The sequence below is a fragment of the Agaricus bisporus genome (assembly GCF_000300575.1).
Source record: "Agaricus bisporus var. bisporus H97 unplaced genomic scaffold AGABI2scaffold_7, whole genome shotgun sequence".
Taxonomy (NCBI): Eukaryota; Fungi; Basidiomycota; class Agaricomycetes; order Agaricales; family Agaricaceae; genus Agaricus; species Agaricus bisporus.
The window spans coordinates 126,953-145,213 of NW_006267370.1; the positions used below are offsets into that span (position 1 = coordinate 126,953).

General features: G+C 48.7%; 6 protein-coding genes across 6 annotated transcripts; 4 read left to right on the forward strand and 2 right to left on the reverse strand.

The window, feature by feature from the left end:
• Window positions 1–3,192: 3,192 nt before the first annotated feature.
• On the forward strand, window positions 3,193–3,933 carry AGABI2DRAFT_72957 (hypothetical protein; the record flags this gene model as incomplete). The annotated part of the gene is made up of 1 exon (XM_006462268.1): window positions 3,193–3,933. One exon carries the CDS (start codon window positions 3,193–3,195, stop codon window positions 3,931–3,933), a length of 741 nt encoding a protein of 246 aa, XP_006462331.1.
• A 4,611-nt stretch (window positions 3,934–8,544) lies between these two features.
• Window positions 8,545–8,952, reverse strand: AGABI2DRAFT_72224 (hypothetical protein; the record flags this gene model as incomplete). Its single annotated transcript, XM_006462269.1, has 2 exons — window positions 8,545–8,764; window positions 8,825–8,952. Coding segments are annotated over 2 exons (348 nt in total), but the record flags the coding sequence as incomplete, so codon positions are not given.
• Window positions 8,953–9,728: 776 nt separating this feature from the next.
• AGABI2DRAFT_119196 (hypothetical protein) lies at window positions 9,729–10,377 on the reverse strand (the record flags this gene model as incomplete). The annotated part of the gene is made up of 2 exons (XM_006462270.1): window positions 9,729–10,123; window positions 10,179–10,377. 2 exons carry the CDS (start codon window positions 10,375–10,377, stop codon window positions 9,729–9,731), a joined length of 594 nt encoding a protein of 197 aa, XP_006462333.1.
• Window positions 10,378–11,468: 1,091 nt separating this feature from the next.
• Window positions 11,469–13,573, forward strand: AGABI2DRAFT_143954 (hypothetical protein; the record flags this gene model as incomplete). The annotated part of the gene is made up of 10 exons (XM_006462271.1): window positions 11,469–11,524; window positions 11,585–11,641; window positions 11,733–11,762; window positions 11,818–11,895; window positions 11,953–12,009; window positions 12,197–12,391; window positions 12,442–12,672; window positions 12,740–13,098; window positions 13,146–13,307; window positions 13,359–13,573. 10 exons carry the CDS (start codon window positions 11,469–11,471, stop codon window positions 13,571–13,573), a joined length of 1,440 nt encoding a protein of 479 aa, XP_006462334.1.
• A 1,561-nt stretch (window positions 13,574–15,134) lies between these two features.
• On the forward strand, window positions 15,135–15,800 carry AGABI2DRAFT_151828 (hypothetical protein; the record flags this gene model as incomplete). The annotated part of the gene is made up of 1 exon (XM_006462272.1): window positions 15,135–15,800. The coding sequence occupies one exon, from the start codon at window positions 15,135–15,137 to the stop codon at window positions 15,798–15,800; it is 666 nt and encodes a 221-aa protein (XP_006462335.1).
• Window positions 15,801–16,146: 346 nt separating this feature from the next.
• On the forward strand, window positions 16,147–18,083 carry AGABI2DRAFT_119199 (hypothetical protein; the record flags this gene model as incomplete). The annotated part of the gene is made up of 3 exons (XM_006462273.1): window positions 16,147–17,172; window positions 17,214–17,450; window positions 17,523–18,083. The coding sequence occupies 3 exons, from the start codon at window positions 16,147–16,149 to the stop codon at window positions 18,081–18,083; spliced, it is 1,824 nt and encodes a 607-aa protein (XP_006462336.1).
• Between the last annotated feature and the right edge of the window lie 178 nt (window positions 18,084–18,261).

The following is an 18,261-nucleotide window of genomic DNA, read 5'->3' on the forward strand; positions in this document are numbered from 1 at the left end:
ATGCTGACTTTTTCTGGCTGGCTGATACTGGTGCTACATCCCACATGACTCCTCACCGCCATTGGTTCAAATCCTACTCCCCTCATCGTATCCCTATCCGCCTTGCTGACAACTCTACTGTCTATTCAGCTGGTGTAGGGTCGGTTGTCTTTCAACCGGTGGTGAATGGAAAAGAGACTAGAGCGGTCGAATTCACAAGAGTCCTTCATGTTCCTGACCTCAGGAGTAATCTCTTATCATGTCTCTACCTTGCCCGACACAAGGGCTTCAACATCACTATCTCCGCTCAGTCTATTGACTTCCAATGCAAAGGGATTTCGCTTTTCACGGCCACCATCCATTCTAACAACTCTGCTGAGCTCAACGGCTCAACTCTCACTTCGGAGGCCGCTTTTTCTGTCTCCACTCTCCCAGTTGACATCTCTCTATGGCATCGTCGCTTTATTCATCACAACTATGCTGATGTGAAGTCTATGATCAGTAAGGAACTAGTTACTGGCTTGAACCTCGAGTCAAATTCGCCTCCTGATGCTATCTGTGAGCCCTGCCTTGCTGGCAAGATGCATTCCCATCCTTTTCCCTCTTCTTTGAATCACAATCGTTCTCCTCTTGAGCTTGTGCATTCAGACCTTCACGGCCCGCTCCCAGCCTCTACTCACTCAGGCTACAAGTACTGGATTACCTTCATCGACGACTCGACACGTTTTCGGGCAGTGTATCTGCTCAAAGCAAAGTCTGAGGCATTTGAAGCGTTCAAAGTCTACAAATCTTGGGCTGAGACTCAACTCGGAGTCAAACTGCGAGCTCTACAGGATGACAAGGGTGGCGAGTATATGTCTAAGGCTTTTCTAGCCTTCACACAGGAAGCTGGCATCGAGAGGAGGCATTCTACTCGAAATAGACCTCAACAGAATGGACTTGCTGAACGGGCTAATAGGACTATGGGAGAGAGGATCACTGCTATGCTCTCAGAATCTTGGCTACCTCCTTCTTTCTGGGGTGAATGTATCTCGTCAATGGTTCATGTCTGGAATATGCTCCCTACTGCTTCGCTTTCGGGCACCACTCCCTTCCAAGCTTTCTATAAGCGAAAACCTGATGTCTCACATCTACGGGTATGGGGGTGCACTTCCTATGTCCATATACAACGAGACAAGCGAAATTCTCTCCAGCCTCACTACGAGAAGTGTGTCTTCATTGGCTATCCAGCTGGCTACAAAGGCTGGAAGTTCTACAACCCAGTCACAAAGCGAACCGTGATCTCTGAGAGAGCTGATTTCGACGAGAGATACTTTCCGGGCACTTCTAAAGCCCAACTCGAGGCTGTCCCGTCATTTGCCTGCACACCAGAGCCACTACCACTTCCTAATGATACATCGTCATACTCGGGACTGCCACCTCTACAGGATGAAGGGGGTGATAATCACATCCCTCCTGCTCGTCCTAAGACTCCCACTCCGTCCGCTTCAGTTCCTCCTGAAGAGAAGCCAGTTCTACCTCTACCACCTCTCCCATTGATTCCTCAAGTAATTCCTCCCTTGATTCCTCCAGTCACTCCTCCACAAATCCATCCTCCTCTCCCAGTCACTCCTCCTACTGCTGGAGCGCCCCTTGAGCCCCCTCACGTTCCTAGACGTACTGGGCGAGTTCGGAAGCCTCCTGGCCAATGGTGGAAGCTCAAACAACCAGACTTAGCTGGTAATGACTCTGACTCGGATGACGAAGCTGCTCTGCTGGCTGACTCTGAGTTCTGTGAAGTCGAGTTTGCTGGAGCCGTTTCGGGTGCTGATCCCCGGAGTTACAGACTAGCTATGAAGTCTCCTGACTCGGATTGCTGGACTGAGGCTTGTAACACTGAGATATTCAATCTCGAGGCTAACGGAACTTGGGAACTAATGGAACTGCCTCCAGGCAAGAAGGTAGTCAACTCTGGCTGGGTGTTCAAAGTGAAACGACTTGCCGACGGCTCAATTGAGCGCTACCGGGCTCGTCTCGTTGCTAAGGGCTATTCCCAACGTCCTGGATTCGACTTCACTGAGGTCTTTGCCCCTACATTCCGTCCTGCATCACTACGCCTCATTATTGCTCTTGCAGCTAGAGAAGGCTACAAAATGCATCGCTTCTTGAACCTGTACCACTACCTTCCTCTTTTGGAAGTCTCAGTGGCCACTAGTTATGAGTCGCAATAAACAATCTGCAATGGACGTTGACGCTGACGGTGACGAAGGCGACTGGTCTGATGACGAAATTCCGGAGGGTATGTACAATACTTCTATTGGACGTGCTCTTCTACAGGCGGCGGCTCGTATGGAAGACGAGCTCGAACTCCCGGCGGCGTCTCGTATGACGACGCCAAATCCTGCTAGGACTACTGGGTTCCCAGAGTCCTCCCTCACTCCCCTGTCCTACACCTCGGCTCCCCGACCGCTGGACAACCCTTCCCCGACGCCGTTTCCGTCGACCCCGACACCGGCACCGACCTCCACCCCTTCCACTGGGCGTTCCCGCGTTCTGACCGCTGGTCAGAAGGGAATGCTCAAGCTAGTCAACACCTCGATTGTCATGCTTGACGATATCGAGCCCGAACACCCGCTCTACGCGCCGTTCACGGACTGCATACTGCGGGCAACATACACTCTCATCAGACGTCGCGATCTCGATGGGTACAACACTTCCTCCGTCGCAGGCATTGGCTCTTTCTCTGAGCAGCTCGCGAAGATTATCGGAATGGCCGATCCGCCTCCACGGGCATTCGAGCCTACCCCGCCCCCTCCTACTCCCTCGGGTACAGCCACCCCTCGGCCACGGTCTCCGTCGGCTGACATGGACATGACCCCGCGTAAAACGAAGAAGGCGAAGCCAGCGCAGCCGACCCCCCCTCCTCCACCCCAGCCACCTGTTTTTGGAAAGGACCCTGTCCCTTCTAAAAATAATTCTTACGCAAAGGCCGCTGCTCGCCGCCCCCCTCAACAGCAGCCTCCGCCCCGTCCTCAGGCTCCTGCCGCTCCCGCGGCCGTCGCCATTGCCCCTGCGTCCAAGCCTTTGGGCAGAAAACGTAGGGCTCGTCACACTTGCCACGGCACTTCGCGTCGCGGCGTGCAACTCACTCCACCGGCCGGATCCTCTGTCTGCGCCGCCCACGTGTCCCCGGCCATGCTGGCCGAAATCAACACTCACCTTCGGAATGACGTCATGTCTGACGTCATTCTTGAACACGCTGAAGACTCTGGATCCGGCATTTTCATAGCCGCGAGCCGAGTCCCCACTTCTTCCGAGACCGCGTGTGTTCTCAAACACATTCGGCGTCTCATCACTGTCGCGGGCGTCGTGCCCATCAAGTCCACTCCCGTCACCTCGACTTCCTACCTCAAGGTTATCGACGTGCCCATGATTCCTGCCGAACCTAAGGTTTGGCTATCCACTCAGCGCAGCGCTTTCACCAACGCGCTTTCGATTTCGCCGGTTGGCAAGGAACTTTCCATCGCCATCAAGCACGCTGTTCGCTTCATGCGGACCTCGGCCCACAGTGACACTTGCGTCGCGTGGGTGGACATTTGTGATTCTGTCGCGGGCACTTCGGCCCGCTCCTATATTGGTAAGACGATCGTCATCGGCGGTCGGAATTGTCAAATCCGCGGCGCAGCTCCACGGCCCGGCTCCGCCTTGTGCACTCGGTGCATGAGGTGGGGTCATCATTCTTCCGTATGCCGATCAAAAGGTATACGCTGTCCACTTTGTGGGCTCCCTCATTCCGAAGCCGCCCACCACGAATACTGCGCTCATTCCAAGCGCGATCCAGAAGCTAGGTCTTGTGTCAACTGTAGTGCGGCAGGCAAGACGAAACGCGACCACTCTGCTACGGACACTTCGTGTCCGTTTTGGCAGAACCGATTTGATAGGGATTGGCTGAGGCGCCAATTCCCTAAGAAGTGATCAGCGCACGTCAAACCGCGTTTCGGGGTTAGTAGCCGGGTCGGCCTCCCGCCATTTGTTTTCATTTTTCTATGACTATCCTCAGCTTGATTTTATCTTGATCTCGCGTTCCGGTATTAAGTATAGTTCGTGCTTGGCTGTTTGATTCGTTCCGGGGCCGCATACTGATATACTACTCTTTTTCGATTGGACTTTTACTTTTCTTTCTTTCTACGCTAGCGCTTGACCTCGTCGCGCAGGATATGTTTTCTTTTTCTCTTGGTAACGCGTCATGGCAACCTTATTCTCAGCACGTTGTACATAGTGTTCGCATGTACTTATATCGCTGGAATAGAAGGCTCGAACAGCCACTTGATTACAAAAAAAAAAAAAAAAAAAAAAGAAGGCTACAAAATGTGTTCAGTCGACATCTCCTCTGCTTTTACTTATGGGGAACTCGAAGAGGAGATTTATATGCGCCAACCCGAGGGCTATCACATTGGTAGTCCTAACATGGTCTTTCGGCTCCGTAAATCGCTTTATGGCCTCAAGCAGGCTGCCAGGCAGTGGAATAAGAAACTCCGGGGTGTCCTTGAAGGCATTGGCTACACTCGGCTTCGCTCTGACAGCTCCATCTACACTCCAAAGGTGACATCAAGGTCATTGTGCCAGTATTCATTGACGACATTACTCTTGTCTCGAAAAGTGATACTGCCATGGCCTCGGCTGTCTCTGAGCTGTCCAAGCACTTCAAACTCCGTGATCTCGGGTCTACTACACTACTACTAGGCATTCAGGTGAAGCAGGATTGCTCTCATCACACTATCTCCCTCTCGCAGGAGCACTACATCAAGGAGCTCCTAGAACGCTTCAATATGGATGATGCTAATCCTCTTTCCACTCCCCTCGCTCCGGGCTCTGAACTTTCTGACATTATTCCTTCTCTCGAGGATCAGGCTGAGATGAAGTCAGTTCCCTATCTCAATGCTGTAGGTGCTCTTCAGTATCTTGCCACTATGACTCACCCCGACATTGCCTATGCTGTCTCCTATCTCGGGAGGTTCAACTCGAACCCAGCTCCAGCTCACTGGCTTGCAGTCAAGCACTTATTCCGGTATCTCATTGGCACTATGCACTACAAGCTAGTCTATCGAGCTAGTGACTCGGAGGAACTCTTCACTACCTACTCGGACGCCTCTCACGGAGCCTGCAAGGCTACAGGTCGAGCTACTGGTGGTTATGTGACTCTAGTCTCGGGTGCTGCTGTAGGTTGGTCTTCTAAGCGCCAGCCATTTGTGACTCTCTCGAGCACTGAGGCTGAGTTTGTTGCTGCCGTCGAGGCTGGCAAGGAGATCAAGTGGACTAGGAATATCCTGACTGAGTTTGGCTTTCCTCCGACACTCCCTTCGACTCTCTTTGTTGATAACAAGTCAGGAATCAGTGTAGCCAAGAATCCAGAGCATCACGGACGCATGAAACACCTGGACTTGCGCTTCTACTGGCTCCGGGAGGCTGTTGAAGAAGGACTCATAGATCCTTTGTATGTTTCGACTCACGAGCAGGTGGCCGACATCTTAACCAAGGCTGTGGCAAAGAAGGTAGTTGAGTTTGCTGTTCCACTACTGGGACTTGAGTAGACTGGCTGGATCAAGGGGGTGTGTTAGAGTGAGCAAGCAGTCTACAAGTGTAGTTGGTGGACTTAGATATATGCGGACGAGTTTAGTCACATGATAGCTTAGTCATGTATGGTTGAACTCCCCTGTGGACGCTTCAGAGGCCTTAGCTTCTTACAGTCTGTCCACAGGTGAGTACAAGTTGTTAGAACTCAATACAGCTTCTTACAGTCTGTCCACAGTTTGTTCTAGGGATTGCTCAGTCAGTTCCTATCCAATTGACTCGCTTCTAGGCTCGTTAGGATCGCCACTGCAACCGCTATCGTTCTACGCTTAACACAAATGCCTCCGACTTAGCTCTGAGCAAATAGACTGCCCGGAAACGTGTCGTGTCGTCAATGAAGGTGATCCAGTACTTGTAGCCTGAGTGTGAAGCGACTGGGAGCGGTCCGTGAAGGTCTGAATGCACTAGCTCAAGAGGAGAACGATTGTGATTCAAAGAGGAGGGAAAAGGATGAGAATGCATCTTGCCAGCAAGGCAGGGCTCACAGATAGCATCGGGAGGCGAATTTGACTCGAGTTTCAAGCCAGTGACTAGTTCCTTACTGATCATAGACTTCACATCAGCAAAATTGTGATGAATGAAGCGACGGTGCCAGAGAGAAATGTCGACTGGGAGAGTAGAGACAGAAAAAGCGGCCTCCGAAGTGAGAGTTGAGCCGTCGAGCTCAGCAGAGTTGTTGGAATGGATAGTGGCCATGAAAAGCGAAATCCCTTTGCATTGGAAGTCAATAGATTGAGCAGAGATAGTGATATTGAAGCCCTTGTGTCGGGCAAGGTAGAGACATGATAAGAGATTACTCCTGAGGTCAGGAACATGAAGGACTCTTGTGAACTCGACCGCTCTAGTCTCTTTTCCATCCACCACCGGTTGAAAGACAACCGACCCTACACCAGCTGAATAGACAGTAGAGTTGTCAGCAAGACGGATAGGGATGCGATGAGGGGAGTAGGATTTGAACCAATGGCGGTGAGGAGTCATGTGGGATGTAGCACCAGTATCAGCCAGCCAGAAAAAGTCAGCATCAAGCTGTAGTGGCAAGGATGGTGAGGGAGAGGATGAGGGAGAGGAATAAGCACCAAGAGCGGATGCTCTCAGTGGAATATCAGAGCCAGGAGAGCCAGAACCAGTAGAAACATCCCCAGGAGGAGTGGGTGGTGTGTTGACAGCTGGAAGAGCTGCACCTATCCCACTCAGATGGCCAAGTGGCCCTTTGACATTACTTTTAGATGTTCCAGGCAGTCTGGAGCGCTCCTGAGCGCGTTTTTTCGCGTTCTTTCGCTTCCTGCACCTCCTAGGCATGTGCCCTGCCCTCCCACCAAAGGAACAAGCGATTGACGCGTTCTTAGGGCAGGAAATCGGTCCTATAGAGTGTGGAGAGGGTGTATGGCTGCCAGAGGGAGTTGTGGTCGATGTAGAGGCTCTCAGACGCGTTGGAGACGCGCCAAAACGCGTCGAAATGGTGTCCCAGGCATAGGGAGCGTGTGTGCGCGATTGCGAGGCCATAGACGTCGATTTGAGTGCAGGGGAAGGGATAGAAGTTGATAGAGATAGGAAGATGAGTGAGAAGAGTTGAGGTTGATAAAGTAATAGTCGTTTTTTAAGCGTTAGAAGCCAGGGCCCATAACCTGTTGAACGTAGAATGTACGCGACGCAGTGGCGAGTCTAACGGTCCTAGAAACGAGGCAAACGGACAGGAACTGACTGAGCAATCCTAAGGTCAACTGTGGAGAGACTGTAAGAAGCTATATTAAGTTCTAATAACTTGTACTCACCTGTGGAGAGACTGTAAGAAGCTAAGGCCTCTGAAGCGTCCACAGGGAAGTTCAACCATACATGACTAAGCTATCATGTGACTAAACTCGTCCGCATATATCTAAGTCCACCAGTAACACTTGTAGACTGCTTGCTCACTCTAACATAAGCATCAAAATTATATGATAGATCCGGTAAATAATGCTTATGCTTCTGGTTGAGTTATCAATGAGGGTGACTGATTGCAAACCGATCCAGAATTGTGCTTGGCCTTCAGGTTGACTAAACCAGCGGAACGAGATCTCAAGCTCCACTTCGGATAGCACGGTTACAGACCTCGTTATCCCCCTGTCAGTTATCAAGACTTTCCTGTATTCTACGTAATTTTCTTCTCCGTGTATAAAGACAATGGAGACAGTTGGTAACAATGAAAACGATTGTTTTTTGGAAATTTCCCCCAAAAAAAAGGCATTAATGAACATATGGAGATCGATGGAACAGATCAGATATTTGTCACATTGTCTGCCGAGCATATTGTGCACTGCATTTATCGGTGTTTCTCGCGTAGAACAACGTTCGGCCGCCAGTCTCCATAGAGTATTGTACTGAATCTGTAAATTGCATTGGCCTTTGCTTGCCTCATGCATTACGCCTCATTCCCCAAAAGTACTTGTTGTTTTAAAATCATAAGATAATTCGCTACCGACAGTAAATACGCTGATTGCTTAAGCTTTAGTTAGTATCTCTCGTTACTTGGCCATGTTGCCCACTCGCATGTCCCTCATGCCTTTGATGGCAGTGTTTATGGCAATGCTTTCGCCCGCTTGGTCAAGGCTGCCGACTACGTTATCATTCTGTCGAGCGTGGGTGCCAAAGTCCCCTCTCACAGCCTCTGAATATTCTGCACTAAGCATAGCGACGTCTTCGCTTTCCTGATTGTGATTGGTGTTGCCGCTTTCGGTTATCATTGCTGTTTGTGATCCTGGTGGTACCTGCTCAAATCGACCGTTTGGTATAACATAATGTAATCAGTGAAATTTCTTACCTTCAATAACAATACCCTTAAGCTCATGATCGCTCTCATTGCTGACTTCACAAACTTTGCCTCTCTTAACCGCATTTCTTTCTGATGTGTGGCTGACGCTTGCTAGAAATCGCCGCTTGACGAAAGGTCTGATAATCTGTGGTAGTATGGCCTTTTCTTTAATCAACTTGGCCTTTGAGTCGTGTGAGTTGGGACAGATCGTGTGGGGTTATCGGGTTAACAATGCTTACTCTTCTAGTGGAATCATCTACGAGCGTCACAGATTGCAATCTGACCCAGAATTGAGCCTGTCCTCCTTGCGATGCAAACCAACGAAAAGATATCTCAAGTTCTACAACATCTCCAAGGCCTACGGAGCTCGGTCCCGCTAGGATGATACTGCATGCCATTGATAAGTACATCACTTTTCATTTTTCGTCAACGGATAGGCTCGCAGACCTTGGCTTCTCTTCATCAGTTAAAATAGTTTTTTTGTATTCAATGTAGTTTTCTTCTCCGTGTATGAAATCATCCCCTTTAGCTCTTTGCAACGCGCCGTCGGGATCCTCCGCGCTTGAAAATTCAATGTCTCATTGCCCGCGAGCCTGGTTTTGGGGTGTGAAGACACGCGTGCTCGTATTGATTGCCGGATAGGTTTCGAACATCGTTTCTGTGATGGGTTTACAAGGCATCGGAATGCGAGAGCAAAACTCTGAATAAATGGCCGATACAACCTGAAGTTGAGTGTCGAATTTGGGTAGTCCTAAACTGGTCAGTGTTATTCCTTGCCTGATGTATATCTTAGAATTATATGATGTTAATTGTCTAAACGTGAAGTGAATGTTTCTGTCATATGAGATGTGACTGATACGTACGCATTTCGATAGGGAGGCAAGTCTTTGATGCACACCAAACCTCGAATTCTAGCTGTCCATTCTTCGTTAGAATCGTCCGGTTTAAACAGCCGATACGTATTCGAAGATGCGGTCTGTCCCAGCACTGCATCCTTATACTGATCACTGTAAGACCTTGGGATATCATGCGCTGTACAAGGTGCGTACGAACCGTATTGGAGGTTATGGAAGAGATGAAAGGCACGTCGGTGGTTGTATCATTGATATCTGTGGTCAATGCTTTAGCTAGAATCTCTTCTAAGTCATGGTTAGTATAGTGACTGGAGTGAATGTGCATGATGTTTGCCTACTTGCGTGTTGACGATCATAGTTACATTCCATGATGGGAAAGTAGTGTTATGCAGGAGACGTGCCTGTTCAAACGCCCTTATATCCATACACAACTGTATTGTATATAGTTCTACTAATCTCTCCGTACCTCGGCTGTCACATTGTCGTCTTTGGCCGATCTACAGCTGAGCTAGGATCCTCATATACATTATTTCACCGCTAAAGATCATGTTTGTCGGTGAATGCTTTATCCCGAATTTGAAATCCATCAATGCTCCGTCAAATGTCTTCAGATCATCGGGACTCAGGATGGGGACTCCATTGGTATTGACGACCGGAATCAAAAAGTCTTGATGGTCGGTAGGATCGTATACTGGGAATCTGAGAGACAGAACACGTGCATCGTCAGGCATTAGTTCGCTATACGCTTCGGAAATATTGGATATGGCATGAGGGTGGAGTGATTGCTTCAGTCGTTCAACACAATCTTGCCACAATCCTGTCCACCTCGGATGATTGATGGGTTCCTTCAATACAATCTGGTATTTGTGATAACCGTCGCTGCCTTTTATACCTTCCATAGAATTGTCTTAAGCTATTCATGGGATGCTACATGCAGCATCACTCACCAGGGGGAAAAAGCACGCTGCTGGTGACCTCTAGTTGCCCTACCATACGGATTGTTGGACTGAAACTGTACCAACCCCTCGGAAACACAAATCCTTCCATCCACTCATTCGTCGAAGGCCAAGCGCTATTAGCCGGACAAGATGTGTCCGCCAATACATCCCTGAACGTGCGTTTCTGTTGCAATACGGGGTCTGCCATCTGGTGTTGGTGCGGTAATTTGTCTTATAGCTTGTTTGCTTTCATGACATCGTCTTTTAAGTTCCAATTTATGTCGCCAGTAGGCTGCTTTCACATTTGATGGTGTTCGAAAATATCAAGTATACGTCCGATCGGATAGGTCTCTCTGGTTGTATATACATCCGTTGTTCCGTTCACTCTACTCAATCTGAGGTTCGATCAAAATGTATTAATTGCCGGTCGTTGTTCGAGTATGACTGTAACTTCCAAGAATCTAGGCCCCTGGCCGGAAATGTATGCTTTAAAATTCGTCCAGTGGCCCTTAAATTTGTAATCTTTCCGTCTGGATGGCATGAGCGCCGCGGATTGATCGAATAGAATAGAATGCATTTACATTCCAGAGTGTTCGAGCCCGGGAATGAAAGCTTTTGTTGATCGAGCGTGTCAATATCACGCGAGTAGTGCACAATATAGCACCACTGCATATCTCGGTTTGTTCTGTATTACATATTCAAAAAATCTGGTCTCCACTACGACTATCCACGTCGGGTAATATGTTGTATCAATTTTTATTGGTTGTTTTATAGCGTCCTTCTACGATACATTCTTTGCTGTGCGTCGACCGCTTTTTGCCTATTGGTAGTGACCAATAATATATTCGAAAATTGATCGATCGCCTCTTTGTCTAAACTTGTATACGTCTGTAACTGCTTCATTACCCTCTCACAGACGGCTCGATCAAAATGTTCCCGTGGTGGGATGTCATTTAATCAGTGCTCCACCATCCAATAGCCTAGGCCCCAACTGCGGAACGAATGCTGTACAGATTGTTCGGCCGTCTGTAATATTCGTACGCATTGCGTCTGAATTGCATGAGCGCCGCGGATTGATCGAAAAATAAATTGGTTCATCGGAATAATATTAAACAGAGGAATTTCGGGTTTTTTTGACTTGAATTAGTAACCTTCCTGATTGGCCATGTCAACGGCCGCGATATTTGCTCAATAGAGTTAGAGATACCGAAAATTGCACCCAAACTTTGGTGAATTCTTTTAAAGCTATGAAGTCCCTGTCTTAACTTTCAACCGCACTTTCGCACAATTGCCTTGGGTATGCCTCCACGCAAAGGACGCACACAGAGTCAAGCTAATCTCGAGGAGGGTTCTCCGTAAGTGATTCAGAAAAAATCCTCATACAAGTGCTAATATTTGCAAAGTGTCAAACGTAGGCGTGGCCGTCCCAGACTACAATCGCAAGCTGATCAGCAGCAAGAACCCGATGCTAGGTAACATATTCGAAAGTGACGCAGTCTCTGAGTGCTGACGCATGGAACTCAGTTTTCTGGTTCAATGAGATGGCAATACTGTTGATGTTAGTCGTGCTTCTACGTTGACTGAACACAAGAAGTGAGTCTGCACTGATTTGCGACTTTCTCCGCCGTTTAAATTGACTTTAACACAGGACCACGGACTTCAATGAGCAACAAGTCGCCCATGGTAACGACATCGGGTCTACTAGCACCTTAAGTGGGCACGCGACGTGAGTTACCATTATTTAAGTTCAATTGACATCTGTTCAACGCGTGATTGTGGATAGTAGTGTTGAACAAAATACCAAACCTGTTATTGCATCCCCCTTGAACAATGACACAAGGTCAGTTTCCATTTACTCGTATTTAGGCACACATTTGATGTTTCAGTATCCTCAGAGGTATCGATACCTATGGTCAAATCGACGAGTGTAACAACCTGTCCCACCTGTGTCTGCCTCTGACGTGGATTCGAGGTTAGCCAGTGTTTGATCATACTCTATCGAACACCTGTACTGATTACATATTCAGACTTGTTGACGCTGAACCGGTTGTGCAGCCAAAGAATGTTAAAGTAATCCTAGCCAACGTTGTTAAAGGGGGAAAATCCAAGTTCATAGACGCTGTAGCAAAGATGAATGGTCTACCTCCTAAAAACCCGCCGGAGTCAGTTCCTATAGCCTCACCAGTTGCATACTTGGAGGATATCGCTCGACGCACTGTTACGTGAGTGTTATAACAATGCGTTTGTTGCGTATATCAAATTTTTGTTCCAGATCATTGCCCGTCAATTGTATGGTTACAGATGTGTCCCTGCAAGATCAACTTCTGAAGGACGAATATACCGATCTTCCACCTCTTGCGTCTGTCTCTACACCTGTTCGTGTTGTTATACAAACTGACACCGATATTAGTACTGGCCAATTGAAATCTTGGTCGGACCGCCCAGGCCCTGGCACGACACGGTTTAGTGGATGGCAGACCGTATGTCCCACGTTAGAATTTACGTGAGTATTATGTGTATAGAGCCGAATGCCCTGTTCAACCTTGTTCCTTACATCCGTTCCTTTGCAGGAGAGCTATAAACGCTATTCAATTTGTCTCAGATGGTCGCTATATCAACCCATCCAGGGTTAATCCAACTATACTCTCTACCAAAGATTTACTCGGGAATCAGACCAGATTTCTAGCAGAGGTGCAGTTGAATGGCAAATGGGAAGCAGCGGTATTTGTCACACCGATCCGTGTATTACAGTCTCACATCCGCGAAGGTTTGAGAGGCCAGAAGTTCGTGAGCGGAGCAGCCCACGGTCAGGAGTGGGAGCGTATGGCTGCTGTGTTTTGTATGATCATTGGCGAGCAGGTGGTCCAAGCTCAAGTTGTTGGATGCGATCTTTCGTTTTCTACAAAAACAGCAGGCACGCGAGTATCATGTACGTTATTCCTTGTCACGCAGTTCAGACCTTCTAACAGCATATAGCGTATAGAAAGGGTTCCTCAATTGGAGATATCATGGTCAATACTTCACCCAGTCCTGCTTCTATCACTGTGACGGGTTCCCCATCAACACCTGCGCAAAAATCCAAGATAAACGGTACGTCTTCCCAATTTATCCGTGCTGTGCTGGATGCAGCAGACGTTGGTGAGTAATATTGACTTGTTTGAAGTACACTGATAAACCCCTGTCGTATAGTTTCAGTGTTTGATGCCCGAGACCATGAGACGGAATTTGAGTTTACAGCGGCAAGTTTGTCCCAGCTGGAAAACCATTTACCTTTGTTGGAGGGAGAAATCCCCCAAGATTCGCTTGCAACGGTTGCATACACTGCAACGTTCTATTACAAGGACGGAACCTGCCGTCTAAGCGTTAATTTGCAATGGGTTATTGTATTGGGTATCCCGGAGTAATCAATAGTTCATAGTCACTGGGCCGGCGAGTCAATAAAGCGGCTGCATTATTGAACTATTATTGAATCATTATGGTGACGTATGTCACGTTTTGTATAGGCAAGTGTGACAATATAACAATATTACCATGATAGCAATCAAATAATACCCATGCTTTATTTGGCTCCTGGGAATAATAATGATAAAATAATGATTCAATAATACAGCGGCTTTATTGACTCGCCGGCCCAGTGTAAAACAGATTTCTGTAACCAGGCAAGTAATTGACATAATGTGTCATCACAACATGTTCGATCAACCCCCCTATAAGTACTCAATGTAATGTGCTTATCAGTGGCATCAGAGCGGCATCACATCGAATTACATATGGAATTAAGTTTCATTCTGGCTTCCGTGCTATATCTATAACTCCTATTATATTTATAATTATAATTCAACATGACATTTTTTGTCTATGTTACCTTTACCCACTGTATCTACTGCATATACAACTCTGCTACGTCCATCCAATCGCTTTTGCCAGACATAGATTGACAGAACACCTTGTACACATCGTTGTTTTGATTCATTGTAACTCTCTGCCCATCGTATACCGCATTGATCTCACTCATTGGAATAATCGTCCATTGCATCGTCATTCTATTATATATCAGAGTGCATCGAAATGAGCGGAGTGCGCTCTAAGGGTATCATTCCAACGCAGCTTGTCATACAACACCTGGTTGATATCAACATAACGCCAACATCCTCGATATCACCCGGCGATACTTGCTTCTTCGAGTCTTATATGAATAGGCATGCGTTCTCAGGACTAGACGACAATGACTCGCAGTATGTATTTTGCAACCTTTCATTCACACAACTAGGACCGTATCTCTCACGATCTGTTATGATGGATATATGCGCGCAACATGGTATTCAATTCGGTCACAGAGACACAAGACAACAGTTGAATTCTAAACTTGAAGCACATACTCCTTGTACTGAATGTGTCTCAGGCATCACTGTTGTTCGCATTAAGCGTCGCTCGGTTGTCGACGACATAAATACTGATGAACACCATTGGCACGACGACGACGGTATCTCACGGGAGCAGGCCGAATTCCTGCCAGAGCTACCTACTTCTTTCAAGATAGAAAATCTAATACGGGGTTTCTGTTCAGAGTTCGAGCTTGTAAATGTAGAAGAAGTCGGATATGCGGCTTGCGCGCAACTGACGCTCAAGTCGAGCATGCGATTGCTTGCAGATGTGGATGTGGACTTACATCCACTACAGGAGGCGACTGTTGCGAGGCGCCCTTTGTTGAGTTCTACCATGGAGGGAATGTCACCGGAATGGACACCCGATACTGCTATTCTTGAAAGAACGGATTGGCTGTGCGAGCAATGTTATGGATCGTTGTCAAAAGGAACCCGACCCCATCTGTCCCTTGCGAATGGACTATGGATCGGTGAACAACCTCAAATTTTAAAAGAACTTACCTTCGTTGAGCAGCTTCTGATTGCGCGTGCACGCCATAATAAATGTTTGGTAAGGATAGCTTCCTCTGGAAGGGCCAAAATGTCGGCAAACGCAATAATGTTTCAAAATCCTACACCAGAAATATTCGATGTGCTGCCTCCTAGCAGGGAAAAGTTGAACGAAGTATTAGCTTACGTATTTGTTGGACATGCGAAACCTACGCTCGACGACTTCAAACGGACCCCAATGCTGGTACGAAGGCAGAAAGTTCGACTAGCTCTTCAGTGGTTAAAGATCAATCACAGCGATTACTCGGACCTCGTAATTTCAGAGTCCAACTTGAGCGCTTATCCAGATGAAGGTCTTCCGGTCATGGTGGAACATTGTCCCATTGATGGATCTATCAATCCACTTGTAGTGCCGTTATCAGGTGAAGATGAGGATGATGTAGAAGAATGTCGATTTGCCGTTCATGGTTTGACCGGACAAGAATTCTCCCAATTGTCTGTGCAAGCTTTAAAGGCAAGAGCATTGCAACACCTTCGCGAAGGAGGTTCGGTTCTCGGCATAGGACACCCAGAGCAACCTCTATCAATCTTTAACAATCCTCAGCTATACCCACAGATGTTTCCATGTCTATTCCCCTTCGGTTACAGTGGCCTGGGTAATTGCAGGATGTGTGTTCGACTTTCTGATGCAACGCACAAGAAATGGTTGATGAATCTTACGATAAACGTTTCCAGAAAGACATATATTTTCCTATGATTGCTTTCAACCATGAACAGATAAAGCGAGCCACAACTAACAATTTCTTATATTTGAAACGCACTAATTTTCCTGCGGTTGCTCGTCAAATAAACGACTTAGATCCTGATGTTTTGAAACGCGTATCTGTTAGTTATGAAAAATCTCACACATTTTCACCTAAAACGCAGCAGGAAAAGGACTGCTTGGCTTTGCTTGCTGACATCAATCACACAGCATCAACAATCGCTCCTTGACCTCTTACCACTACCTTCCTCTTTTGGAAGTCTCAGTGCTAGTCGCCTAGTAGTAGCAATATATCCAGTATCATGCCCGCTCAGCGCAGAAACAGTCCGCACCGGCCCCTATGCCACACCCATCCTGTCCCCTGTCTCAGGCGCCGTCACCGCCCGCCAATCCGACCGCCGCTCGTCTCACCGTCTCCGACGTTGAGACTCTTCTCAATCCCCAGTACTCAATTACTGGGATGATGACTCTCGCCAACTGGTCGCTCGACTCTCAGGAGAATAGAGCTATCATGGACGCTGTCCGCAACCGGGGCATTGCCCCTGCGGTCGCCATCGCCAACGCCGAGGCTAGCGCTATAGCCAAAGGTAATGTCAAAGGGCCCTCTGGCCACTCAACTGGGATCGGTGCAGCCCCTCCGGCTGTCAATACACTGCCCAGCATTCCTCCCACCCGCGAGCCGTCGCCTGCGCCGGCCCTGCCCATTCCATCCCCTCCTCGCGCACCGTCGCCTTCGGCGTTGGTACTCTCCTCCAAGTGGCCCCTTTCGCTGGGGTCCTCTTCTTCCGGTCACTCCGTTGCTGTCGCTTCTGTATGCGACAGTGAAGATTCTTCCATGGCTCTCGATTATGAGGCCGTCACTCCTCGTCCCGGCTCCCCTGCCAAACCGGTCGACAACAAACCAATTGTCAGGAATCTACATGAAACCATCGACAATACATTCGACATCATCGCTCTCTTTGCTAAAACCAACTGGAAAGAGCATTTACTTAAAGAAACTCCGACACTTATGGACGACGATCTCATCGACCTCCACAAACATTTCCTGCACAATATGAGGGTACTTGCCCCACGTATCCGTGCCAATCTCCCAGCAGTTGAGGCACCTGCATCCGCAGCTGACGCACCTGCTCCTCATGTCATTCCGCGGGACGCACAGCCACCCGCTGACTCAACAAAATCCAAACCGCCGAAGAAGAAAGTCCGGGTCGAGCCGGCTTCTTCTGACGTCACCCCTCCGGCAATGGCCCCACTCATGGAAGTGGATGAGCCGGCCGCTCCACAACCAGCGTCTGGGAAGGCGCCTGCCAAACCCTTTCCCATTCCAAGTTCCAAGCGCGCGTCTACACCTAAAGACGCCCCTCCCGTTTCATTCCACACCCCTCGGCGCCTCGCAAGAGACGCCAGGGCAAACATACAGCACACGGCGCTTCGCGCCATGGTATAATCCTTACACCGCCTGCCGGCTCGCCTGTTACGGCAGAGTCATTCTCTCCTGGGGTCCTCAACGGCCTCAATCAAGTTCTTCGAAGTGATGTCAAGTCCAACATCACCCTCACTCACGCAACAGTTGATGGCAACGGCATATTTTTAGCCGCCTCCCGTGTCCCTACCGCCGCCGAAATTCAATTCGTGCTCAAGCATGTTCGGTGAACATTCCCGAACAAAACCACACCCATTGTTCACTCCCCTGCCACATCGACTTCTTACTTGAAGATTGTCGACATCCCTCATGTCCCCACTTCCCCTAAGGAGTGGGCGGCCAAACAACACGAGGCGTTCATATACGCTCTCAACAAGTCTCCGGTCAGCACTGAGTTGGCCAAACTCATCAAGCACAAGCCGCGTTTTATGCGCGCCTCCCCTCATTCCGATTCATGCTGGGCATGGATCGATATCCACGACACAGTCTCGGGTTCCAATGCCCGTGACTACATTTCAAAGTTCATTTCTGTTCGCGGAGTGAACTGCCAGATTAAAGGCGCCAAACCCCATTCCGGCTCTGTCCGCTGTGCTCGATGCCAGCGGTGGGGTCATCATTCCGATCAGTGTCGTGCCAAGTGCGCGCGCTGTTCCCTCTGCGGCGGGCCTCACTCTGAGGCCAACCACTCCAAGTGCGTCGACGCTTCGCGAGTCGACGTGCGCCACTGCGTCAACTGTACCGCGGCCAAGCGCCCAGCGGACAAGCGCGCTCATTCTGCTACAGATACATCGTGTCCGTTTTGGCGGAACCGTTTCGACAGACTCTGGCTCAAGCGCCAGTTTCCGAAGAACTAGATCGGGATCCATATAATCCGGACTGCCTTTGAGTCCATCGTCTATACTCTGACCCCGCCACTGTTGGAGTTATCCTGGATCTTCTATGGGCTTCGCGTACCTTGTTCTGCGAGGCTCTCTCTAGTCCCCGTTCCGCGGTGTTCGCTGATAGCGCCCACCCCTTTTTCTTTCATATGTT